A 27,724-nucleotide genomic window follows, 5' to 3' on the forward strand; every position below is an offset into this window, starting at 1 on the left:
TACCCTTTAAGGGAGGGTGGAGGAGGACCAGCCCAGAAAGGAGACACTTAGGAGTGGTGAGCGACTTAAGGAGGACTGTATTCAGTTGCCTTGGCATTTACCTGACAATATAGTCCAGGCTCGGTGAACTCTCATCTTACTTTGGTTTAAGGACTCAGGTGGCGCCTCTGCTAATAACATCCCTGCTTGCCCTTTCCACACATCCTGTTGGTTTTCCTTGGCCCCAGCAAATGGGGTGGTTCACAGTCTCCAACTGGTTAGAACATAGAATTATCCATCCTGTGGCTCTGCTCCCTGAGAGCCAATACTGGGCAGGTGAGCATCGTCCAGGGTGAATAGATGCCTCAGGAATGACCATTCCAGAGCCTGCCCTGGGGGCTCCTGGGGTGCAGGCCATGTTCCCTATCCCTAGGAGAGGGCCCCTCCTCAGGCCACTCACCCCTGTCGCATTTGGCTCCAGCCAGCCAGAAGTCAGGCCACTCCCAGCCAAGAGCAGGCAGAACCTCTCAGATGGCCCTGAGCCCTGACCTCTGAGGGCCTGGCCTCCTGAGCCACATGAGAAAGAAAAGCACCCCGAGAGCCCTTGGAGGCAGCTTGGAGGCTGTGTCATCTCATCTGTGGCACAGACAGCCAAGCTCACAGCCTCCCCCACCTGTGCCAACACAGAAATGCTTCTTGCAGAGGAGACAGCATGTGCCCGGCCTTGGCCGATGAGTCTCTGCCCACACAGACCTGTCATTGCTGCCTCCTGGCACCTGGGACCTTGGCATTGGTGGAAAGTTACAGGAGAGAGATCACCACCTTCCTAGCCAGGAATGTGTCATGTGACCCAGAACAAAAATTCCAAGCTCATGTCTTGTGTCAACGGGACCCAGCCTCTAAAGGCAGATAAAATACTGTTCGGAATGGCCCTAACACTCAGTAAGACTGGAGCTCACCAGAGCAGGTAGAACTCGATTGCTTGTATGTTACCTAGATCAGTTGGCTGGCGTGTCCTATTTTCAAAATAATTCACTTTTTTTGGATCATAAACGTTGGTGATTGTTCTTTTATCAGCTGATTCTCTGTCTTTTTAACTTGAATGAGGAAGAGCCCCTTTTCCAACGGGAAAAAAAAAATCACTTGGCCCATCTCTGAGGCTTGCTGGCTTTGTTACTAACCATAAGAGAGCCCGGGGTCTGTGGCTTCGTGCGTCAGAAGCCCTCAGGAAGTCCTGGGACAGTCTTATACCCTACATCTGGACAAACGAGCCAGTGATTACATTACTCCCTTTTAAATAAAGTTCTCTGAAGCAGAGAGGGGTAGAGGGAATTTTTCCACAACTTCAAAGGGAAAATCTAGCAGCAGAACTCAAGAGGCTGAGGTTCAGGAAATGTATTCTCAAACTGCCTTCTCCGGAAAATGCAGGGACCACTGGTTCCCAGTGAAAATTTTGGATTTATCAACTTTCAGAAAGAAATTAGTTCCATATGATGGGAATCATGTTCTTTGGTTTGGGCTTAAAGAATTTTCTGAGCCTTTAAATTGTTTCTTCTGTAATATTCCATCCCTTCTGGTTTTGGAGTTTTCCATGAAATGCCTTTAAAAAAAAAAAATCGAATGAGCTTTCCAACTTGATGAAGGACTTCAGGAATCTCATTATTCTTTTTCTTCCTGGACTGACCTTTTACTTTTATGCAAAACATACAGGGGTGATTTGTCTTGTCTGATTACAATACCACACTGTTGTAAGGATGCGTAATCACAGGCACACACATTAGTCACGGGCTGTTGTACCTACAAGCCCAGCTTGCTTGTATTAACTCTAGGACAGAGAATTGAGTTCAGCTGGATGGATGGTATAAAGAAGTCACCACCTGATGCAGAGAGCAGCTTTCATCGTTTCTTCCTCATTTCCTAAGTACCCATTAGGGACAGAACACCAACTAGGCATGGGAGGGAGATACACAGGTATGCCAGATACACCAGAAGAATTTTATACTCAAGGGGTGTAGAGATAAAGGGAATATAACTAGAGTTTAGGGTTAAAAACTTAGGGCTTATTCTGTTCAATCAACTCTTAATTCTGTTCAACCCCCTCAGCCCTGTTCCAGGTACCTTGTTCTGAGGTTAGAGAGCTGAACTAAGCATGGGAAAGACCCGCAAGGAAACCAGCAGTTGCAGTCAGTGTAATAAATACTGTGATTAGAAGTAAGCACCCGAGCGCCGTTGGAGCACCGAGGAGAGGCAGCAGAAGGCTTGTCCGAGGAAGGTGCACAGAAGGCTTCTCAGCAGAGAGGCTTCAGTGGGATGGAAGTCAGACAAACCTAGTAGAGGAAAGGGAGGGAAGCTGCTGGCCAGACCACCTCAGACTATCTGCAGTGGTAAACCAGTGGGTTTTTCTCCTTTTCCAATCCCTTTAGGACCAAATACTTTTATCAAATGTGATAAAAGTAAATGAATAGAAAAACAAACTTTCAAAGAAATGTAAAGAGAAGCCAAAATTTTTGGTAGATTCAACAGACATAAAATTACTGTCAGATAGAAAAGTTTCTACAAGCTTACTCTCAATTTTTCTACTTACTTCATTGCTACTTCATTCATTTACTCATTCATTCGTTCATTCATTCATTTTCTACTTTATCGCCAGCCAGGGGCAGTTTGCAGGTGAGTACCAGTCCACAGACCACACTTTGAGCAGTACTGTTCTAGGCTCAGAGAGCATTGGTCCACCAGAGAGCACAGTGCTCATCTGGGAATGTACAGCGGGGGAGGAAATAAGGCTGGTGGGGCAGGCAGAGCCCCGGTGGTGGGGCATTACGGTGCTACAATCAGATGGGAGCCTCTTAAACTTTCAAGGGATACGATCAGAATTGTAGTTCAGAAAGATAACTGGTAGAGCATGGAAAGCGGAGGAGAAAAGTGGGGAGAGACCAGTAAGCAAATGCACTGATGCAGCTGGGAAATGACGGGCTGAATGGAGCCCAGGGCAGCATGGTGAAGGGAAGGTGTCTCATTATAAATATAACCAGGAGGTGGAATTGCCAGTCCTCAGTGATGGACCGGATGTGCGCAGTGGGGAGGTTGTCAGCCAGTCCCAACCAGTCATTTTACAGATGAGGAAACTGAGGCCAGAGAGGTGGCAGAGCTGAGGCAAGAAGCATTGCTTTCTAACTTGGAACAAGTGTTCTTGTCCCTTGACTAACTGACCAGACAGTGCACCAGATAATACCTGCATTCCAGCTTGTCCACCTGACCCCCTGTGCTGCCTCTAAAGAGAGGGTAGGATGTGTGTCCATCAGAAGGTTCTGGTGCACCAAGATGCCAGCCTGCACACCAACACCTTCCCCCCACCACTGCTCAGCTGCACTCAGCCAGCTGGCCTGACCCTCTGCTCTCTGCTCATTGCCACTGTCTTAATGACAGAAGCCACTCCCAGGTTCACTGTGTTCTGTAGTAGCCAGTTCAGTTCACATAAATCCTGTTTATGGCGATCAACAGAATTTGTTAATGTCTTCCTTTTACGGGAACAAAGGTTGCTTTCACCTATCAGCCAAACACGGACAGGCAGTCGCCAAGCAGAGGCAGTTTTCCTTTCTGGAATCTCTTGGTTGGAATTGGTTTGGTTCTAGACGGGTCATGAAGGATTCATGGCTGGAGTGGGGAGGACTTGATAGTGTGTTCAGAGCCACAGAGCTTCCTGGTATGCAGTCCTGGTCCTAGGTTACCCCCAAGACAAGACCCCAGCAGGCAACGGTACTTTCACATAGGCTCCAGAGGGTCCCAGATGGGTGCCAGGGTCCCAACACAAACCAGAATCACCCAGCTGCCAAAGAGTCCCCAACGTCCTCACTGAGCTCTCAGAACCAAACCAATGCCAGATGGCAGAGGGGGCTTCTTGTTAGAACAACAGCCATTTATCAGGGGCCCAGTATGTGCAAAGCACCGTGTGAGGCACCGAAGGGAACTCAAAAACACAAAGATAGAAAAATGAAAACGGAGGAACCTCTCCAGGGAGATCCCACTTCAGTTGGGAAAATAAGAATCATAAAACAACAGCAGCTGGAGGCAAGATTTTGGAACTTGCCCCCTCTGCCTGCCCTTTCCTTTGACTACTCATGACCTTTGTTGGCTGCCTGTGGCAAAGGAAGGCGAACACCAGCGCAGCAGCATTGATGGAAATTCTTAAATGTAAGCACAGTACCTGCAGTTGAGTGTCATTTGCAGAAACACACGGTAAAAGATATTAATAGGTTTGGACATGTCAGAACGATACTTTCATTTATCACAGCATTGCTTAAACAGTGACCAGCTAGAAACAACATCCCCCCAAAGTGGCCTTGCAGGGTCTGGGTCTTACCACATCACTGCCTCTATGAGACCATCTCCTTAACTGGGTGTATGTCCTCAGGAAGTAGGCGGAGAGGAGCGAGGAGAACACGAGGCCTGGCTGTACCAGCTGAGTTGTATTTGGTTGCATTGAGGGATTCCATGTCAGTTCTCCAGAATGGAAATAAATTTCCCCAGACCCTGGGGTGGAATGGATAGCACCAGCAGGACTTGGTGACTTCCTTCTCCTCCTCCAGCTTATTCCACTTAAAAGAATGGGCCACCTGGAGTAAACTGCCTGGCATTTGACAGACGGGGATGGAACTGGGCAAACTCAAACCAACCTTTTTTTATTGTGCTGGGTGGGGCACAGACATGCTGAACAGAGATCTTTGTTCTTATATCTGAATGCTTCAGAACGTGGTCTCAGCAAAGATGAGCAAAAGAGACGAAGGTGTTGGCTGATGGGGCTTCACCAGTTCTCAAGACATTTCACTCGTCGCTGGTGCCAGGCTGGGACCCTGCATGATGACCACCCTGCTTTGCCCTCTTGCTCTTGTACATAAATAAGAGCCATTTATAAGCCAGATGTGTTACTTAATAATGTAATAGACCTACCTGCCCCAAACGCAAAAACTTACAGAGTTAAGTATTTGCAAAGTCCGTGTATCCTCTCCATGGGTCTTGATTCTCAGAAAAATCTTAAGCAACAGGCTGTGCTGTTATCTGTCATCTGGTTTTTTGCTGAGGAAATAATAGATAATGCTTCCAAAGCACATCACTGCATTGCAGGCACTGTTTCAAGCAATTCATATTTTAAAAAATCCCATAATTCCTATGAGTCAGGAACTGTTGTCATCTGCATTTCGTGATAAGGAAATAAACACAGAGTGGTGAAGCAAATTGCCCAAGATCACACAGCTAGTAAAGAACAAGGGCAAGACTCACACCCAGGACACCTGGCTCTGGAGTCTGTGCCCTTAACCTCACTCTTCACTGCCTCTTGGGAACAGACAGAAGTTGGTTGAATCTTCCCCAAATTTACAAGGTGGGGGTGGGGTGAGGAAGCAGATTGAGGGGAGCAAATGGTGGGGGGCTATTGCTACATAAGAGCATAGCTGAGTATTTGTCCTTGGCCTCTATCTACCTATCTTTCTTGACCACAAGTCCAGATTTGCTCCGTCTCCAGAACTGGTCACTCTGGATTTGTTACTGGATAAGATCTTCAGCGTGGACTCCTGTTCCCTAGTGGGGCATGTAAAATATGCCCCACTATTATTGCTATATGAAAGCTTCTATTTGCAAAAGGTCTTTAACTACCTCTGTAAAGTACGCATGGATATATGTATAATGTTGTGGCATAGGATATTTAAGGAGTGAAATCCAGGGTTAGTGACTGTTTAGACTAAGGCTGGTCGATCACCTTGTGACCTTAACAGTGTTTTCACACAGGAACTGAGGTGCTGGGCAAACTGATCAGACTGAAATAGCCATTATTTTTTGGATCAAGATTAGTCCAGCACTGAGGCAAGAAGGTTAGTCTCCTCTCAAAAGGTGTGTTCATCTGCCACTTTGGTTTACAAGTTTGGTGATGTTTTCTATACTAAAACTAAGACACATAGGCTAAAAATAATTTTCGCCCTGATTTGTGAATTCTGTTGACTTTTAAGAACTTAGTGGGTTATGATAACTCTTACTTATGCATTTAATAGATGACCTCTATGAAGACGACTATTACCACATGAAATCGGCAAATCTTTGGGCAGCATCTCTACAATATAAGTACTCATATATTTAAAAGTGAACAACTAAGCGGCTGGCTTGAAAGACCTTGGCTCTTTGGTTATAAGACCAAGTACTGGCAACAGAGTGAGCGGGTGCTCAGGAAATGGCACCGAATTCTCCCAAAGGGAGTGACTTAGGGGGAAATTCGAAGCCTTGCGCATTTTGTCATGCCATGCACAGCGCTGGGAGGAAATCAGGAAAGTTCCTCCATGGAAAGGCGCTCGGATGTGGGTTGCTGTCCTGTGTCCAGCCTGTGATCAGTGGTCTGGAAACGACCTGTGGAATATTTCAGGCCTATCCTTGGGGTTTGCCATCTGATTGGGGAAAGCAAGGCTTTTTATGCAAAACATCATTAGAAAACAAAGCAATAGTGACTATGACCCAGGACTAAAATTTGAGGTCCATGTTTAATTCTGAGGGCCTGGGAGTGGTTCTGAACTACAGATGTCCTTGGGGTTTTCAGAGACTTCGGTTGGGACAGCTCAGGTTTCGTCTCTGATGGGGAGAGCAGGTAACCAGATGAAACCTGTCGATATCACCAAAAGTCCTGGTTCAAGTTGGAAGGCTCCCCGCCCCTCCCCACCCCTCTGATATTACTGTTGCGTAAGGCATTACTAATGCTGGCAGAGGCTTGTGCTGAGCCATTTGCCAAAATCAGCCTGCATGGCCCTTCCTGGGGTTGACGCTATAAACTATTCCTTCCTGTCATAAAGCGTTCTCGTTACCCACGCCCTGCTTCGCACGCTCTGCAAGGCTGTGTGTTCAGCCAGCGGATGGCCGCAACAGCTTTTGCTGCATATTTGCCCCAGGTTCTAACCCTGGCAGAGCAAGGGCATTACTGTTTCTTCTCAGTGGACTGTCTTCAGCGAACCAGCCTCACAGCTGACAGGATCTAGGCCCCTTAGAAGAGCCCTGGGTTTTCTTAGAGGGAACCAGCCACAGCTAGACAGGTTAAGCTGTCTCACTGTCCCTGACAGTGTCTTCCATTATCCCCATTGTGTCCAACAGTAACCGTGACAACGATGGCCAGTGGTTACCTAGTGCCATGTGCCTGAATGTTAACAGAGTTTCACTCTCTGAACCTGTTTGTGTCCAACAAAAAATCCTGTGGGATCCATCGGCCCCTGCTCATCCCTCCTCCACAGCTGCCCCGATTGTCATTAACATCTTTTTGCTTAGTAGGGAGCCATGCTCTGAGCCTCCATAATGGAAACCTCCCCATCCTTCATCTTCACATACACCTCCTGCAAGCAGCCAGCCAGTGAGGAGCTCCTCCCCACCAGCCCTGACCCTGGCTGGCAGGCTCTCAGAATCCCCATGACTCGCTGATCCTATTTGTGATCTTGCTGTAGGAGAAATTCCATTTCCTTGTTGGATTTCTGTGGTTGGGAAGCCAAGCTGCCCCTGGCAGCTGGATTTCCGTGGGTCAGCTGCACTAGGCGTGGGAGAAGTCCTGAGGAATTAACAGGATTCAGCTCGTTGACCGCTTTGTCCCCTCTGGACCACAAGTCCAGGGATGCCATCGGGCCCAGCATCCTTTCTGTGGGGTCGGAGCTAGGTCCAATGGCCAGGAGGCCCCTAGCAGCCAAGGGGCTGTCATCTCCTTGATGTCTTTCTCCGAAGCCCTCCACCCTGCCTCCTGCTTTCTCAGTGAATGCTGCCAGGTACCACATAGGAAGCATTTGGCAAGAAGAGTTAGTGAGAGAGATTTGCTTGGCAACTTTAAAATAAAAGTACTGTAAGGAACTGCTAAATAAATTTGTGCTGCTCCAGCCAGGGAATTTCAGCCCTCCTGGGAGTAGGGAGCATGGAATGAACAAATACATGGAGAAAGCTCAACTGCCTGTTTGATGGCTCATTCATGTGATGGTCCTAAGGAGATGTGTGATTGGCACATTGTGGACATTATTCAAACTCATTGCTTTCTGCATTTGTCCAGAAAGTCAATGAATGCTTTCTTTGTACATTTTTATTTTCCTACCACAAGACAGGACAAGGGGAAATTTCTCAGTTAGGTTGGTCCAGTGTGTACGGAGGGGTGCAAGTGGAAACAGGCTTTCTGCTTATCAAGGGCATGAAATGCCAGGACTGGATAGAGCCCAGCACCTGGCCCATGGGGGTTAGTTGGTGTGGCCCTGGCCCTGTTTTAAAAGGGGTGTAATAGCCAAGCTTGTGCAGTCATTTTTAGGATCATTTCCCATCTCAAGTAGCTGTTGGGAAGACATATGTAAGGGTAGTGAGGAAAGAGCCACCCAGGAGCCTCGGGAACACTTCTGGGTTGGAAATTGTTTCACTGACTTTCATTCATTAGAAAATAAGTTATTTTGCATTGAGCCTCATAATGATGAACATTCATATTTCAAATATTTGTACTTAAGCTGATGTTGCAATAGATCAGCCTCACAGACACCAGATAAAGAGTCACTTCATGAGGAGAAATGGCACGGGGACCTCCTTTAATATCGAGAAAGTCGCTTCTTTTTGCCGGGGCCTCATTTTCGAACTACTGTTGGTTAAGGCTACAGGGACACATCATGGGGCTATGGAAAATATCAGTGTCATTGGTGACAATTATGTAGATGGTAGGCACTTCAGGTAATTTCAGTGGTTAGAAAAAAATGAGCTTGTGATAACAGGTTCCGAATTCTGAGCCCACAGATGTTCACCTAAACAAGTAAGGTGGCTTTTTTCAGCATGTTTTTGTAGCCTGGGTTTTTAAAACAACTCCTTTCCATTCCTAGCAGTAGAGCATTTTCCCTGCGTGTCTTCCTTGAGAATGACAGCCTGAAATGGTAGGGAAACCAAAGGAAAGGATTAAAGCCAAAAGATGTAAATATATGTTTTAATGGCTTTTTCCTGGTTATCAAAGTAAGACTTAATTCCTATAAAAATTTAGAAAATACAAAAAAGGAAAAATAATTCATAAATATATCACTTAGGCACAGGCTTTCAATCAGTCTTTCTCGTTTATCTTTTCTCATCTTTTCCTTTTTCCCTCTTGTCTTTCTTCCTTCCCTCTGCCCTCCCCTTGACAACAGTCATAACACAATTAAGAGGATATTGAAAATACAATTTTGTGTCCTGCTTTCTCACTTAGAATTGTATCAGCCTATAAATAAGTCATGAAACCCAGCAGCTATAAAGACTGACAGATTTGACTCTATAAAAATATGAAAGTTGCCATAAACAAAACAAAAACAGACTGGGCAATAATATGTGCAACCAATATAACAAATTGCTCCTATCTGCTGTGTTATGAGCCTCTAAAAATCATTTTTTTAAAAAACCCAAATTTTAAAATAGGTAAAACATTTTACCTGTTTTTAAAATACATAAAGCAGGCAACAGAAGAAACACAAATGACCATTAACCATACACATACTTTTAAAGCTTAATATCATTAATAATCAAGAAATGAAATTAAAACAATGAGATCATTTTTCCCTAGCAAATTGGCAAGGATACAAGAATGATTACATCTAACCTGAAAACAGAAGCCCAGTGGACACTCCTGTACACTGCTGGTGGGAGTAAAATTTGGTGTCAGTTTCTTGAAGGGCAGTTGCTCAACATCTATTTAAATTTTAAACATTTATACCCTGTGACACAGCATCTCCACTTTTTAAAATTTAACCCTTCTACAAGTGTGCAAATAACGCTCATTACTCCGTTGTCTGAAGATGCAAACAATCAGAAACAATCTACATGTTCATGAGAGGTGGAGACTAGGTTAATAATGGTACATCTTTATGATGGAATTTTATGTAACCATACAAAGAATGAGGCAGATTCACAGGATATAGGAATATGTCCAAAATATTTGTTAGGTGAGAAAAGCAGTTTCCTTCAAAATGCATGTTAGGGCAGCACTGAGAAGATTTGAAGATTGTGACACACGCATCATCATTTTCTCCGTAATTTTTTCAGGAATGATTGGATGTTACATAATGAAAACAGTACTTTTATAATCACCAAAGACATAGTTTTCAAAAGGCAAAAAAATTCTGTCATAAACATTTGCCTGCCTTTTTTGTCCTTCATAAAATGTTAACAGCTTTCATAAAATCCTGTCCTGGATATACCATAATTTATTTCGCTGTTCCCTTATTAATAAATAATTTAGCTTGTTTCCAAAATTTGCTGTCATGCATAATGCAGCAATAAGCATCTTTGTAAAGTAAGAAGGTAAAATATAAAATAAACTTAAGTTTACACTCGCAAAAACATCACATCATGTAGTAGAGGTTGAGAGTTTAACCTAGAGAGAATCCATCAGATGATTCTGGTTGAAAAAGGTTAACGTTTTCTAACCCTTTTAAACCTAAACAGGACTATGGATGGCCCACTGGAGGCAAAAGATCCCTGCTTCCTGGCCCTCAGCTGAGCTGCTCACTCTGTTCATTTCTCGCTAGTGTTTGTGGTCTCAGTGTGAAAAAAAACGAGGGGTATTATCCTCAGGATGCTCTCACCAAGGCTTAGTCCCAACCCGTCTCCTTTTCATTCCATTCTTTCTCCCCAGGTGAACTCATCCCCACCCAACTAATAACTCGCACATTTCTATCCCTGGCCTGCCTGACCTGCCCTCCGCATCCTAGCTGTGTATAGTCAGCTGCCTGTTAAACATCTCTGCTGGGACATCTGAAAAATAGCTCAGTATGTCCAAAATAAATTCTGTGAGCTTCTCCCCTTTTACCTTCTACATCTTTCCATTACTAAATCCCATTACGTTTTTCCCCTAAAAGTTCATCCACCTAGTTCTCTGCACCCTACTGCCCCACCCTGGTCCAGCCTCCATCACTTCTTTTCTGAATACTCCAGTAGCCTCCCAGCTGGTCTCTCCATGTTCTAACTCATCCCCTCTGACCTGTTATCCATATCATAGCTGGAGGCTTGTTGTAAAATCACAAGTTAACGCCACCCCTCTCCTCTGTAAGAGCTTTCAGAGGGTTCCCTTTCTTCTTAGGCTAAAGACTGGAATCCTCGCTGGCCCCACTGTATCAGGCTCCTGCCATCTCCTGTCTCCTTCTGAGCCCCCTGCATATGCCCGGCTCATGATAGCAATCAAAGATTTGTAGGGTGGGTGAACAACTGAGTATCTTCTGTTAGGTAGTACATGAAGGGTGCTACTATCTGACTTGGGATGAAACCACATTTTAGGCTTTTGCTATTTCAGTGACTATTTAAAATTCTTTTTACCAGTTTAATACAATCAGTCTTGCTTTGAAAAGATTTCAAGTTTATATAAATCCAGACATTCAAAACACAAGCCAGCCCTGAATGGTTTTGTTTTGAAATTTAGATCATAATCCAAATTCACTCTCTTGGCAAATGCCACCTCTTAACTCTTGCCCACATGCCAGCCTCTCTTCCCTGGAAGAGGGCAGCATGCTATCTTCTGTTTGACAGCTAGAGATCTGCTGTGCACTCCCTTACTCCTGCCCCTTGAAGGATTGTATAAAATCCATTGAACTTTCTCCATGCACAAGCTAAAAGCCAAGGCAAAAAAACATTTTTTTTTGCAGAATTTTGATTATGCATTTAATAGTGATGTGCACAAAAATGTCCTTTTGTTCTAGTTCAATCTCAGGGTATTTGCTGATTCTCTGATGGCTCTTGTTTGACTTGATGAAGTCCTCTCAAGAAATAGCCTACTAGGAGGATTAGCCAGTAACATAATACCGAACATGGAAGAGAATGTGCCACCTGTAGTGGGTCAGGAACCCAGGCCTTGAAGAGGGGTGAGCAGAACTGAGTTTGAATCCTGACTTCATCCCTGGCCAACTAACTGATGTTGGTGCAAAGCCTACTTCATAGGGTTGTTTTGAAGATAAAATAAGACAATAAATAATAAAATATAGATAAAGCACTTAGCATTTGGTGAGCATCCCAATGTATATTAGCTAGCAATGACACTCATTATTTATTATTATTATTACCCACAGAACATTTTTTTCAGGTTCTCTGGATACACACACATACCAATAATGAGCAAACAGACAAAACTCAATATATCAACAATAAATAGTATGTTGACTGTATATTTTATAACTAATATCAAAGTTATACTTTGTTAAATAATTGTTATGCATTAGATTCAGATATTAAAATATGTATAGATGAGATCGTTTCATGTTTTGGATTTGCATCCAGATCTGCAAACAGATGGATCAGGAAGGGAGTAAATGTAGCTGAAACAAGGTTGGGCGTGCATTGATTGCTGCTGATGTGGTATGATTGCTACAGGAGATGTTACATTATTCACTGCACTTTTGTAAACATGTAATATTTTCTGTGATAAAAAGTTTTAAAAATACATTAAATATAGCACCTAAATAGCCTCTTAGATTCATTCTTGTTCAAGGAGTCAGCTCTTAACTCACTTTTTATTTCTTTTGGAAGTGTAACTGATTCCACTGATCTAAGCAGTAAGACTCCTGTCATTTTGTTTTACGACTCTCAGAATAGCTCGTGGTGGAAACAAAATAAATACAATTTCTGAATTTCCTTTGTCTTGAACCACTTGAGAATCCTCTCTGAAACCACTGTGGCCATTTTAAGTAACCCTGATTACCCAGCAAGAACAATGTACCTTTCAGGCAGTCAGGGAGGATAAAGTAACTCTTTCTACCCTTCTGTGCTTGCAGAACAAAGGGATAGCTATTAAATCCCCGCGCTCAATACGCTAATGAACGATGAGCCCATAATTGTGTGTTTAGCATTTTAGGACCTGAGCCTCTACCCTGTATGAACCTGTCATCCTCATTGTCTAGCCTTGTTAACGCTGGCTGCTGAGTTACATGTTGGCATGGGAGGCTGCGGAACTCCAAAGCCAAGAACTGACCTTTGCATATTTCATATTCAGTTCAGGAGTCAGAGGGTGACTTTTTGGCTTTTGCTTTTTTTGTTAAATGAAGATGACTATTTACCCTTAGAGTAGAAGCTGGCCATGACCGTAAATGGCTGTGTAACCTTTGGATGTGTTTGGCTAACCCTCTCAGTGTTCTGCTCGCCCGTCTGGACGTGAGCCAGGGAAAGTATTATGCCTGAGTCCCCTCTGCTTTCTGATTGCCGCTCCTAAGGCAGTTTCTTTTCTCCAGTTTCACTAAAGCAAAGCATTTGAACTTATATTTCAGGGTTTTTCTTTCCACAGAATCTATCTCTAGGGGGTAAATCACATGGGTTTTTATGAGTATAATTATTTTGAAACAAGGGTCCCAGTGATGTTTACAGAACTTCTGTCTTTCCCCTGAAAATAAGTCAGGCTCTGCATTGGTCGTTATCTACCTGAGATGCACCTGTTGATCTCTTTGGTCAGTGTCTTCTGCCAGGACCGAGCTGGGGCTAGGGAGGAATAGGGCTCAGCCCCAGCCAAGGGGGGAGACAGGTGCAGATTCTTCAGGAGTACAGTGCAAGGTGTACTGTCGGAGAGGTATCTGGGGATGTCAGGACCGATCTCACAGTGGAGGTGTAGATATTGGGGCCAAGCGCAGAACTGATAGCCTGGGATCTTACGCTCTTAATTGAACCCCCTGAGGATCCTGGTTTGAGAGTTTTGTCCTATTAGGTAGCACCTGCTGTGAAGCCAGCAACAGCATTTCCCTCAGGGCTGGTCCCATTCTGAGCGTGCCTAAAATTAGACTGAGAAGTCAGGTTTGAGGTGTATAACCTGCCTCTGTGCCCCGGGGAATCATCCCGTGACCAGGCTGAGTCGCAGCCCTGTGCTGCTCAATTCTGTGTCCTGAGCAGCAGGGTTGTGCCCCAAGACTTCTGGGTACAGAGGGCATTGTGACAGGCAGCTTACAGACCTGATGGCAAAGCCCTTTTCTCTCCCTGAACAACTCCTGTGTACCTGTACCTGTAACAGCTGCCGAGTAATAAGCAATCAAGCCTCTTCCCCGGGACGTTAGTCACAAGTTCTCCTGAGCAATCTCAGGTCAGCTCTTTAGACCGTTGTGGGTTTCTGTCTGCACTTGTTTCTGCTACCCCAGGAAATCCTTTCCGAGCCCTTACCAGTTATAACGGCTTCGGGAAAGTTCAGAAACTCAGGCACCCTGTTTGGCCATGGAAGAGACTCAGAGCACTCCGTGCAGGCTCTGGGTGCAGGGCCGCAGGGGCCTGGACTGCGGGGCGAGAACGCGGTGCTGATAAAGCCAGCTCCCGGGCTCTCCTGGGGCCACAGGCTGTAATCTCCAACCTCAGCCAGCCCCCTCTGATGTTTGCCATCATCAGTCCCCAGAGGAGCCAGACAACCAGGCGCTAATAGGGCCTGGAGTCTGAAGCCACTTCTGGAAGAATAACTGAGCTAGACCGTGCTCCTGGCAGTGGTCTCCCTGCCCACCGCCCCGGGCTCTTGTGATTCCACTTTCATGTTGGCTGAACAGATCTAGCTCATGTGTGTCGGCGTGCAGAGGAGGACACGGGTTCCGCAGACCACAGCCTGCTGCAAGCAGTTGCCTGTGTAGGAGGTGGGATTCTTCACAGGGAGGGGGTGGGAGGCTGACTGGAGGTTTAGAGATGGAGGAGCCTTGCTTTGCAGGTGACTCCGCAGGTCCGCAGCACACCTCTGCCGACCCCCGGGAGGTGGCTGCCGGGACACAGGTGCAGAGAGGGGGCTGGTCTGCGAAAGCTCTACTGCTTTCACCTCGCTTGTCAGGGATTCCTGGAAAACAGAACTCGGTTTCCATTCCTGGGTGTCTTCCAGCCACCACTGTCTGTGAGACCAGCGTGATCAGGCTGGATCCAGTCGTGGGGCCCGGTGTGGAAACCAGCCGCACCAGTTCTGTCATTACTACCTCCTCCAACCGCAGCGTGACCCTGGGCTGGACAGAGACCAGCCTCTTCCCTCGGGCCGAGCAAGGGTAGGAAAACAGAACTGTGAGTGCCCTGACACCACCCACTGGGGATGCCAAGCCCCAGAACAGCAGTCAGCGGCCCCCACTGTGAAGATGCCCAGTGCGGGGACACCGTCACTCCCAGTGGCCACCTCACACCTGGCGGTCGACTGCAGACCTCTGGGTGCAGGAAGTCACCTATCATCCCTGGCAGGCTGGGCAGCCTCCTCACTGATTAGCCCGTGTGGTTGCCTTTGAGCACGCCATTGCTTCAAAAAGCAAAGCATAAAGTTGTCGCCCCATAGGCAAGGCTGCCTGTCTCATCCTCTCCAGGCTGAGCCTAGAGCCTGGCAGTGGTGTTGGTCTGTAGGATGCTTTCCCAGGCTGCCATGGTGCCAGGTCTCCCTCTGTGATGATTCCTGGATATGTGTGGTGACAGGAGACAGGAAGACAGGTGGTGCTTGAAGCCCATGTTGGGGAGCAGGCATTGAGGGAACATGGCCTTTTATTTGCATACAGTTTTTTCAGGTCTTTTACCAAATAATTCTGCTGCTGGAAACTCACTTCCCTTAAGTGGATTCTGCTCCTATGGTTGGGGAAGGGAGGGAAGGTGCTTTTGTCCTGGGCTCACTGTAATCTCTGAGGCTCCTGTGTAGCTAGGGTGCACCCAGACCAACCCTGTTATTACTCCTGTCTTGCTTTTCCTGGGTTATTAACGTCCCCGCTAACCCACTGAGTCTCAGCAGAAACCCAAGAGTCATCAATCCTGCCGCTTCTCCTCATCTCCCTCTAAGTGGTCCTCAGGCCTCCACACTGATTGTGCGTTCACCGAAGCCCTGCTAACTGACCCCTTGCCTTCTGTTCCATTTGACGCTGTCCTAGTTCAGGTCCTAACGTCTCTGCCTGGGACTGTTTGAGCTGCTGCTAGCTGATCTTTTCTGTTCAGTTGGAGATCTTAATTAGAGAGCTTCCATGGGTCACTTCTGCCTAATAGCTAACTATCAAAATTCCTTAGTGTGGCATTCGGGGCCCTTCACAGTTTGGACCTAATTGTCCTTTCCAGCCCTGGCATTTTGATGGCCCCGGTGTTCCAATGCGGACTCACTCTCCATCCATACTACACCTCAAAGAGTTCCCGAGCCTACCTGCCCATCACGTCTCCGCGCCTGCCTCCATGCACCAGCTCTGTCTACCTGCCCACAATAACCTTCTCACATCCCTCCCCTGTATGGAAGGCTCTGACACACCACTTTAAGAGCCAGCTCAATTTTGCTTCTACTGTGGAACTATCCCTCTCTCTTCCCACTAGAAGGGATTAATTATTCCTTCCTGTGTTCCTCTCCCAGCACTGAGTTCGTGCGTCCATCATGCCACCTGTATTATACAACAACTGGTTTTCTCTTCCTCCCTCTCCCGTTTCTCTTTCTCCTCCCTTTCATGTATGTATATATAGAGATGCGTGTATATGTATCTATGTATACACACATCTCTATGTATGGATTTTTAACAAATATTTATGGAGTGCACTATGCCTAGCACAGTGGTGAACGACATCAACCTGCTCCCTCCTTCGTGGAGCTAATGTTTGTCTCCCCAGTGCTCTGCGAGCCCCTTAGGGAGAAGGAGCACCTGCACTCTCGATGCCTTTCACAGTCCGTGGCCCACAGCGGCCACTTGCTCCGGGAATGTTCCCCGAGTGAAGCCCAGTGGGTAGAAAGATGCCAGAGTGGATAACAAGGTGGGGGTGGGTGGATGTCTTGGGGGTATAAAGTAAGTGGGAAGCCTGGAAAAGTCACCTTCTCAGTTTCTAATGGGCAGCCTGTGTCTTAATATCTGGAGAGTCCATTCAGGTGGATCCAGCATCCAAGAACCACAAGGCACATTTTGAGAGTTGATCTGCATTTTTCATCTAACTGACCCAAAGAAGCATTGTTTTCCTTTAAAGTATGTGTGCAGAAAGCTCTCTGGGCCGTGCCTGGCCCCTCTGTGGTCTGATCACCCATTCCGTGACCCAGCTCATCCAGGTGGATGGTCTGGGGGCCCCGCTGCCCCACCACATGCCACTCTTGGTTTCTTTCAGAGATCTCAAGCTGGACAACGTACTGTTGGACCACGAGGGTCACTGTAAACTGGCCGACTTCGGAATGTGCAAGGAGGGGATCTGTAATGGGGTGACCACGGCCACCTTCTGTGGCACGCCCGACTACATTGCTCCCGAGGTGAGTGCCCTCGCTGTCTGGGCGGCTCTGCAAGGCCCAGCGCTCCAACAGCCCTGTCAGAGATGCACAGGCCATTCGTGCGCCGCAGCCTGTGGGCGGCATGGAAAGCTGACGCCTCCATGCTCCTCTGTGGCTCGTTGGGTGAATGATGGCTGAAAATGTCCTCAGTTCCTCCAAATAAGAATCCAGGTCAAAAACAGTTTTGTAAACTTTGTAGCTACTTCAGGGTTTAGCCCTGAATGAGGACAAAGCATGCTCCACGCACAGCTATTCAAGTTTCTTCTTTGCCTCTGTTCAGTGCTTTGACCCAAGCCCCATTTAGCAGAAATAGATAAGCTCTTGAGTTTTTCCCATATGGGTGAGTGAGCCCAGTCTCCTCTTCCTTCTCCACAGATGCAGTTCCAAACCCTTCCTGGTTTGGATCTGCATCTACTATCACCTTGGCCTAAGCAGGCCATAGACATTTGATCACCTACATGAGAAAGCCTCTGAGTTGAGCCCCGGGAAGACAGACCACTCTCCAGAGGTGGAATGGAACACGCAGGCCAGCACAGGGAACTCCCTTGTGGTGCGGCCTCTCCTAATCCGTCATTTTCCTCAGTCATTAGGACGCATTTGTTGATCAGAGGCATGAAGCAATTCTCACATTGCCCCTTTGCACAGATCCTCCAGGAGATGCTGTACGGGCCCGCGGTGGACTGGTGGGCAATGGGCGTTCTGCTCTATGAGATGCTGTGCGGCCATGCGCCCTTCGAGGCAGAGAACGAGGATGACCTCTTTGAGGCCATACTGAACGATGAAGTGGTCTACCCTACGTGGCTGCATGAAGATGCCACAGGGATCCTGAAATCTGTAAGTTGTGCTCACTCAGCCAGCTTTCCAGCTATTGCATACCAGCTTGCTGTATGTGCTTCTTGATTTGAGGTTTTTTTTTTTTAATTTATTTATTTATTTTTGAGGGGAGGAGAAGGCAATTAGGATTTTTTTTTATATTTAACGGAGGTACTGGGGATCAAACCCAGGACCTCGTTCATGCTAAGCATGTACACTACCACTGAGCTGTACCCTACCCTCCTGGGTTTGTTGTTTTTGGTTTTTTTAAATACCACCTACCAGTAAGCTCCCAGCTCTAACTGAAATCTGTGTTGTAATCTGTAGAATCAAAGAACCAGAGTTCTCTCAGGCTGTTTTTTTTTTCTCTTATGCAATAGTTGTCTTGGGGCCAAACACAATAGCAGCTGATAGTGTTGTCTGCTATAGATCAAGTATTTCAAGCACTTGCGGCTTTATTGTGGGTGAAGTGATGCTCCCCCTTCCTCCGGTCAGGACAGACGAGGCTGTCGGGTCATGTGAATGACATTTCCAGTTGTTTCAATATTGATGGTGTTTCGGTCATCAGCATCCAAGAAGCAGGATGAAGGGGACTTTCCCATAGTACTGGGAGAGGAGAGATTTTCCAAACTTTTGCAAGATCTCATTTGCTTCCATGTTATCCTTGTGCAAGCCTTACTGTGAAGTGAGGAAGAAAAAGGAATTTGATTCCCTTATGTTGAGAACAAAAAAGTAACAAGTAATAAGAAAATAACATGTAATTTGGGCCAGTTTTCTATTCAGAAATCATGTATTATTTCCCACTGTATGCCCAGGGGGAATAACAATGAATAGTCTTCATTAGGGAAAAATCAGAACAGTCCATCTCTCTGTTGGATGGTATCTATGGGATAAGAATTACTTTCCTCAAATCATGTCCTTTCCAATGATTTGAGACAAAAAAACTAGATTTGGAAAATATTAGCCACGTTGGTGAGAGACTTGTCTCTCTTTAGAACTCCCCAGTCATATGATTGGTGTCATTTTAAGAACACTTTGTATACAGATCAGTGTGTCCTGGGGCTGATGGCATGATTGTCCCTGAGAATTATCCACATGACAAAAAGAGAAATGATCGCAGAACTCCTTCCCAGGCAAGTAGTGCCAAAGCAAGTCATAATCCATAACTTGATTCTCAAGTTCAGGGGCCAATACTCTAACGATATTGAGGAAGCACTAACTGCATATAGAAATAAAAGTGAAGTGCTTTTGTACAAATGTCCTCTATCTAGCGTGTTTTCATAAGAAAAATGTGTATATTTAGTAGAAAATGTAGACTAAGGAAACCAAGAATGTGACTTTTATGATTTGATCAATTACAAAATCAGGGAGAAGGGCTCGTCTGTGTAGATTTATGCCCCGAAGTGTCTTAACGTCTGGAGGGGAAGTGTCCTTACCTCAGCTGGCTACCTTTGATGACCTAATCTTTGATAACACCACAGATTCATGCTGCAGGGTCGGGCTTACTGCACATTGTGACCTTCACAGTTAGCGGGCTGGAGCCGGGGTCTTTGTGATTCCCAGGCGTGCTAATCCCCGTGGCCTGCGGCAGCCACCATCACAAAACCGATGGCTTTTCCTGGCGCACGTATTTAGTCCACTTACTACAGCTGATTTGGGGAGTTTTTTTAATACTTAAAAGAAGGACCGCAGAGTTTATAATTCAATGAAATTGAATATAATTTTGGATGAAAATGCTAGTTCAAGCCTAAAGAAACAGACATTGGTGGCCTTGGTGTATAGAAGTCGCTCTGCTTGGTACCATGGAGGGTAGGAAATAAAAATCGGTCTGGGCCTCAAGAAACTTTAATGGTCTCTATTTAGGGATTAACAAGCCAGTTCAGGGTTTCTCTAATAAACACCTCATACCCTTTGAATCTAGGTCCAATAGCACTCTTCAGAGGCCACATCCTCATTTGAGTTGAACATCACCCACATCTGCTTCTCTTAATTTTTTTTACATCCTCAGACTCTTCCTAGTGTTTCGGAACCCTCTTGAGAGAATTCTTCCCGACTAAATCTGGGACCATGATTTCACCCCCACCCCCATACCCCAATCCCTGTAAAACCTAGACTAAGTACTAAGCAAGGTTAAGATTCATGCGGAACGATTAAGATGGTTTCTTCTTAATCAGGTCAATCTAATTAACTTTAAACTCTATCTTTGATGTGTATAAATTGTTTTGGTAACTTGGATATGTGCTAACAAGGAACATCCTCCCTCCACAATCTTTGTTCTGGGAGAAAACAGAACGTCTGGTGTCTAAAGAGAATCCACCCTTCAGAGGGGACTGAGATGTTCCCTCTGCTTGCAGACTCGCTTCTGGGAATCTGTGAACCTCTCTACTTCCCTTTATTTCGGCTCCTTTCTAATGCCAGCTGCTCAGCTCGCCGCAACGTGTCACTGACTGAGCACTGATTCTCCTAAGTGGCTCTGTCTGTTCTCTGCGTGGCGTCTCCCCATAGGAAGGAGCTTAGGTTTCACTCTGTGAAGGGCTGATCTCCCAGCTCTGGGCTGTTCTGGCCGAGTGACCTCAGCGAGCCACCACACCTCTCTGAAGCTCCGTGTCCTTAGAAAACTGAGGTGATAAAATCTGTGTCATAGGGTTACTACCCAAATTTAGTGAATGAATACATGTAAAGCACACAGGAACCCACTAAGCCTTCTGTTTCTTTCTCCTTCAAGGAGTGTACCTTAAAAGTCATTTTCTGAAAAACACTTGAAAAGGTGTGAGCAAATTACTCAAAAACATTCACTGAGAGGATTTCTGAGACAGTTTTGTACACATCAGCCTCCAGGCCCCAAAAGCAAAAGCTTAAATGCCGTAGCTGGGGAAATGCAGCTCTTCTTGGCAGGGGGCTGAGACGTTGAAACAGAAGTGTATTCATGTATGACTGAAGCATTGTGCTGTACACCAGAAATTGACACAACATTGTAAACTGACTATACTTAAAATTAAAAAAAAAAAAAAGTGTGATCAGAGAAAGGAAGAAAACAGTGAGGACCACTCAAGACTTGGGTAGAGGCACCAAGGAGGGAGGCATTAGGGCATGGTCCCAAGGTCCCTGCCTGCTGGCTGTGGTACCTTGGGTACGTGGTGGGATTCTGCCATGCCTTGGTGTCCTCATCTGTCCCCTTGGGGTCTGAGATAGCATATGGGGATACTGGAGATGGTTCTTGGCACAGAGTAGGGGCTCAGGAAGCAGCCACCACTGTCATCAGTGAGAATGCATTTTTAGACTCTGCCCTTTTTCTCTGAAAACTCATGAGGATTTATTGTTTTAGGAAGAGGGTATAATATAGCAAGTCATGCTTCACAAACCATTCAAACTGCTTTCTGGCTCTAATTGCACCTTGATTTAATTAAGCCAATAGAGTTCTTTGCTGGAAGAAACCTAAGAGATGATATCCATTCCAATTCCCTCACTTAATAGACCAGGAAACTCAGGCCTGGAGAAATTGTGACTCACCAATGGCCATTCAGCACATTACTTAAAACAAACAGATAAATTAGAACCCCTGTGCACCTCTCATGGGAAGGTAAAATGGTGCAGGCACTGTGGAAAGTGATATGGCAGGCAGTTCCTCAGAAAATTAAACCTAGAAGTACCATGTGACCTAGAAATTCCATGTCTGGATGTATACCCCAAAGGGTCGAAATCAGGGGCTCAAACATATTTGTACATCATTGTTCACAGCATCATTCACAATATTTAAAAGGTGGAAGCAACCCAAGTGTCCATCAACAGGTGAATGGATAAACAAAACGTGTTATATGCACACAGTGGATTATTAGCCAAAAGAAGGAAGGAAATCCTGATACATGTCACAGCATGGATGAACCTTGAATGCATTATGCTTAATGCAGGAAGCCAAACACAAAAGAGAAAATATATGATTCCACTTATACGAGGTACCTAGGATAGTCAAATTCATAGAGACAAGAAGCAAAATGGTGGCTGCCAAGGGCTGCCGGAGGGGGAGTAGGGAGTTAGGGTTTAAGGGATACGGAATTTCAGTTTGGGAAGGTGCAGAAAGTTCTAGAGATGGATGATGGTGATGGCTGCACAACAATGTGAACAAACTTAATCCCACTGAACCGTACACTTAAAAATGGTCAAGAAGGTAAATTTTATGTTCTGTGTATTAGCCCTGGGATCAGAATCCAGATTTTCCTGACTCCCCAGTCCACAATTCTGAGTTAGACTACACCTGGCCATTCCCTATTTTTCTTCTACTTCCTGTTAATAAATGCCCTTTACCCTTAGAGCCCAACATTTTTAGCCCCAGGTTACCCCCTGATGTGATTCTTTCCAATTGTAAAAGAAACATTAGCCACTGGAGAAAGCTACCAGCATGCTGTGTACTTAATATCCCCCTAGCATCAATCTGCCACCTGTTTAACTTTCCATCGAGTAAGATATAATATTTATGATAATACTGTTAGAGTGTTATTTAAAGACTGTGTATTTGAATATTTCTCTTTTTGTTTTTAAATTGTTTTACTTTATTCCCCAGCTTTATTGTGATACAGTGGACATATAACATTGTGTAAGTTTAAGGTGCACAATGCAATGACTTCATGCATGTGTGTATTGTGAAGTGATTACCACAATAAGGTTAGTTAACACCTCCATCATCTCATGTAATTACTTTTTTGTGTGGTGAGAACATTTAAGATCTACTTCCTTAGCAATTTTTAAGCATATAATATGGTATCGTGAACTGTAGTCACCATGCTGTACTCTATTTTTTTCCCCCTACCCAAATGAGAATCCAAATCCATGAAATACAATTGATGATGTTGCCTTTAAATCTTTGTCTTTTGATTGGATTATTCAATCAACGTATTACACTTTTTTGGTGGTTACTCTTGAGTGGCATCTTGACTTATTAAAGTATAATAGAACTCAATGCTTTAACCATTTTCCTGACACCAGTAGTCAGCCAGAGCTCACTCAGCCCTTCTGTCTCTCCAGTATCTTAGCCCCTGCCTTGGTAGTTCTCTGATGTGTTTAGGTTTAAAAATATTATTCAGCAGATGAGTCAGTCTGAAATAACATGGTTCAGGATTGCTGCAAGCAGAATGGTTACCATTTTAAAATTTTGATGGACTTTTTTTTTAATTTAAGTGTAGTCAATTTACAATGTGTTATTTCTGGCATACAGCATAGTGATTCAGTTGTACATATATATACCTTTTCATATTCTTTTTCATTATAGGCTATTACAAGGTATTGAATATAGTTCCCTGTGCTGTGCAGTAGGACCTTGTTGTTTATCCAGTTTTGTGAAGATTTTCCCTGTAGTTGCACTTGTACAAGATCTGTCAGATTTCAGTAGATATTCTGTGAGAATTGTTCCACATGTAGATGTATTTTTGATGTATTTGTGGGAGAGGATGAGCTCTGTGTCCTTCCATTCTGCCATCTTGAAGCCCCTCTCTGGGGGACTTTTTGATTGAAGCATAATATATATATAGTCTATTGGACAAATCGTAAATACACAATACATTAATTTTTACAAAGTGAGCATACCTGTGTAAGCACCACCCAGATCAGGAGGTGGAACTTTAACAGCATCCTAGAAATCATTCTTATGCCCCCTAACAGCCACTACCTCCTCCTCTTCTTTCCAACATAACTATTACCCTGATTTCTACAGAAAAATCTTACTTGTTTTGAACTTCATTTATATTGGATTATTACAGTTCATGTACTTTTTTGTCTGGCTTCTTTCACATATCATATTTTGAAGACCCATCCATGTTGATGCAGATATTGGTTTATTTTCATTGCTGTATAGTATTCCATTGTTTGATTATATCATCATGTATTTATTCATTTTAGTCTGGCCTTGCCAAGAATTGATAAACATCCTAAGGGAAACAGTATATTGCAGAAAGTTGCTAATTGCCGTGAACCTCCCTTCTCTTCAAGATCTGGCTCTTCAATTCCTGCTTGAATTGGTTAGTCTTAGATGCCTCAAAGACTTTTAAAGTATTATTTTCAATGAGAACAAAAGCTACTCCATTATAATCTATAGCTGAATTTCATTTACTTGTTTTAATCCAGTATGCCTGTTTCTGTCTTTTGGTGGGTTTAAGTAATACATTTGCCTCCACTATTATTATTGGGTTATTGAATCTTAACCTTGCTTAGTACCTAGTCTAGGTTTTATAGGAATTGGGGGCAGTTGAAATTTAGGTCCTAGATTTAATTGCGAAAAATTCTCTCAAGAGGATTCTGAAACACTGGAAAGTGGTTGCAGACTTCTAAAAATAGGAAATACAAAAATTAAGAGAAGTAGATATGGGTGACGTTCAACTCAGATGAGGCTGCAGCCTCTAAAGATGCCCACTGGACCTAGATTCAAAAGGTATGGGGTGTTTATCAGAGAAACACTGAACTGGCTTTTTAATCCCTCAATGCAGAAAATTAAAGTTTCCCGAGGCCCAGACCAACTTCTATCTCCTACCCTCCGTGGTACCAAGCAGAGCGACTTATAAACACCAAGGCCAACAATGTCTATTTCTTTTCCTATATTTGTTGTTCTTGGCCTGAGGTGAGCCTGTGGCCCTGGAAGGAGGAAGTGATACACTAGGGAATTAGAACCCCTATTGAGTTCAATTCAGCAAGTCCCTGTCTGGTGCCTTCCCTCAGCTTGGCCTGTGCTAAGTGCTGGGAAGCAAAGATGAGAAGACATGGCCTCTTCTGTTGCTCAAGGTCTAGCAGAATGAGAACACGTAAATGGATATACTTGGCTCTCTGCCAAGGAGGAATGATCAAAACTCCTTTCTGGAGGCCAGGACAGGGAAGTGACATAATGACAACAGAGAAAAAGTGGCATTGAGGCTGGGTGTTGAGGAACAAATAAGGGTCGGGTTGGGTTCACGAGGGAGAGAGTGTATTCAAGATGGAGGAAATAACTCATGCAAAGTCTCAGAGGTGGGAGGTCGCGCACGTGTTCAAAGAACTGCGCTCACCAGTTCTGTGCCTTCGGTGTGTTAGGTGCAGGGTGGGGACAGTGAAGGATGAGTTTAGGACATGGGAACTCTGTGGGGTCAGGGGGACATTCAGAAAATGGTCTATTCCTTGCAGTTGGCCATACGGGTCTCAGGAGAGCACAGGAGGTGCCCACTGCAGCGTGGTAGTGAGACGCGGGAGCAGACGTGGACTGCAGGGGAGGGTGAAAAGTGAAAGGAGGACAAGGGGGCCTGGGGACACCAGCGCTGGAGGTGTGACAGTGGAAGAGGATTCAGTGAGGAGGTTGAGGAGGAATGACTTCAGGTTGTAGAAACATCTAAATCTGCAGTGTGTCTGTTAGTTTTACTTGTGGTGAAATAGGCCAGCGGTTGTACAGTGTGATTCATCCAGAAACTGACAGCCGCAGTAACTTTTGAGTAGCGCTGGCTAGCTAGGAGCAAACGGTCCTCGGCCAGATAACCAGGGGCTTGGGGAACATGTCTGTGTTAGGAGGTAAGTATGCTGAGACATTTTTAAGGACTCTGAGGAAGCATTCACTTTGTTGTACAATTCCAGATCAAGATAAGGTACACTGCTTTCTTTAAAAATACAAACTTCAGGCCTTTTCCCAGAATTTTGTGTCCACCTATGATTCTGGGCGCTTGGTGACTTCAAGAGTACCAAAATTATGAACCTGGAGGGTATCATGCTTAGTGAAATAAGTCAGACAGAGAAAGACAAATACTACATGACATCACTTATATGTGGAATCTAAAAGATACAACAAACTAGTGAGTACAACAACAACAAAAAAAAAACCAGACTCGCAGATATAGAGAACAAACTAGTGGTTATCAGTGGGGAGGGAGGGCAAGAGATGGGTAGGGGGTTAAGAGGTACAAACTACTATGTATAAAATAAGCTGCAAGGATGTAGTGTACAGCACAGGGAATGTAGCCAATATATTACAATAACTACAAATGGAGTATAATCTGCAAAAAGTTTGAATCACTGCTGTACACCTAAAACTAATATCGTAAATCAACTGTACCTCAATTTAAAAAAAAAAATTCCCAACGCAGACTCCCTGGATGGTGTCTCGCACAGTCCTAAAAGCTGTCAGGAGGGCACATGTGCTGAGTTTAGGATTGTAATCACTCATCATAGAGCTTGGTGACTATTAGAGACGTAAGCTCAGGATTGCAGCGTCGGGAGAACTTCAGAAGCGCTTTGTCTAAACCCCTGGCTGGTAGATGAAGCTGAGGCCGAGGGGTAGAATGGAGACAGCACACCCTGGCCCTCCTGACACCGCTTTCCAGTCCTTACCTCCGTCACGTGGCGAGGATAACACTTCCAGTGCCCACTTCTAGTGAGGCAGCGCCCATGAAAGCATCTTCAAAGTGTCGCTAATGTGAGGAATAATTTCACAGCACGCTGAGGGGTGTCATTATCATCCTCCTCTCCTTGAACAATCCACCAACATCATTAAGATTATTAAATGCTTAGTTGTATATGAGGCTGTGTTAGACTTTTATTCCAGAGAGAATTGTACTTCTGTTTTCCCAGAAGCTTTTTATCTAATCCAGAGTCACTTATGTGGCATGTAAATAGCCAAATGGATATTGGTCCTCCTGTTTATTTAACGGGCATGTATCAATGCATATGCACGTAGCAGCCACAGGTCTGCTCTGTTCAGGTGCTGTGCAAGGGGCTGGGGTTAGAAACAGACACATCTGGAATATACATAAGGAATATATGTACATATAGACATCATCCCTGCCCTCGTGGAACTTACAGTGCAGTTAGGGTAGGGAGGAAGACAGGTCTGTTAAAAAAAAAAGAGAGAGAGAAATTATGCAAATAACTGTATACTTACATTTTTTTTTTATTTTGTTTAAGTCTAAGTTGCTCTGAGGATACAGAACAGGCAGACCAAACCTAATCTAGGCTGTCCAGGGAAGCCGTCTTGAGAAGGTGACATTTAAGCCGAGAACAAAGGCTGAAGAGAAGTCAGTCAGGCTTACAAGTATGCAAAGGTCTTGAGACAAGAGAAGTCGTTTGGAGTTGCTGTGTTGGTGAGGCTGGAGTGGAACGAGCTAAGGTGTGGGGCGATGGTGGGTGCGGGGGATGCAGGAGACGAGGCTGAAGAAACAGCTGGAGCACGAAGGACACGGGGCTGAGCGGAGGAATCGAACCTTTCTCTGAAGGGCCAAGGTAGTCACTGAAGGATTTCAAGCAAGCATGAGTGACGAAAATCTTTTTTTCATATTTAAAAGATCTCTTTGGATGTTGTATAAAGAGGTGTCTTGGATCAGACAGACTGAAGTACTTGTAGATGAGATAGCTGGGATTTTTTCTTTTTCAAAATCATCCAGGGGTAGCGGAGAGGAACAGATGAAACAAGACTGGGCGTGTGTCAGGCTGGGTGATGGGTACATACTTACATATGTTTGGAAAATTCCATAATAGTATTTTTAATTAACATATGAATTGATCTCTTATACAAGTTCAAAGTGTGTGTGTGTATATGTGCCTGTGTATTTGTATTATGTTTATACATATGCAGATATTCTAGAATGTGTAGAAAAAGTAAATTCAGCCTTCATGAATGATGCGAAATGGTTTAACAATACAAAAAGAAGCCACATATGACACGAGCCATATACCAGCTGTCTGATGGATCTAGCTACATCTTTTTTTAGTTTTGGGTTTTTTTTTTTTTAATGTATTGTGAAATGTTCAGTA

At 44.8% G+C, this 27,724-nt stretch overlaps 1 protein-coding gene across 1 annotated transcript in view; it reads left to right on the forward strand.

Moving 5' to 3' along the window:
- The window catches only part of PRKCH (protein kinase C eta), a 206,210-nt gene that overhangs the window by 165,162 nt on the left and 13,324 nt on the right, over positions 1 to 27,724 (forward strand). Inside the window, exons 11-12 of the mRNA XM_010976676.3 lie at positions 17,005 to 17,143; positions 17,807 to 17,995. Coding sequence (XP_010974978.2) covers positions 17,005 to 17,143; positions 17,807 to 17,995 — 328 coding nt within the window. The remainder of the gene's footprint in view (positions 1 to 17,004; positions 17,144 to 17,806; positions 17,996 to 27,724) is intronic.

This window comes from Camelus dromedarius, chromosome 5 (genome assembly GCF_036321535.1).
Source record: "Camelus dromedarius isolate mCamDro1 chromosome 5, mCamDro1.pat, whole genome shotgun sequence".
NCBI lineage: Eukaryota > Metazoa > Chordata > Mammalia > Artiodactyla > Camelidae > Camelus > Camelus dromedarius.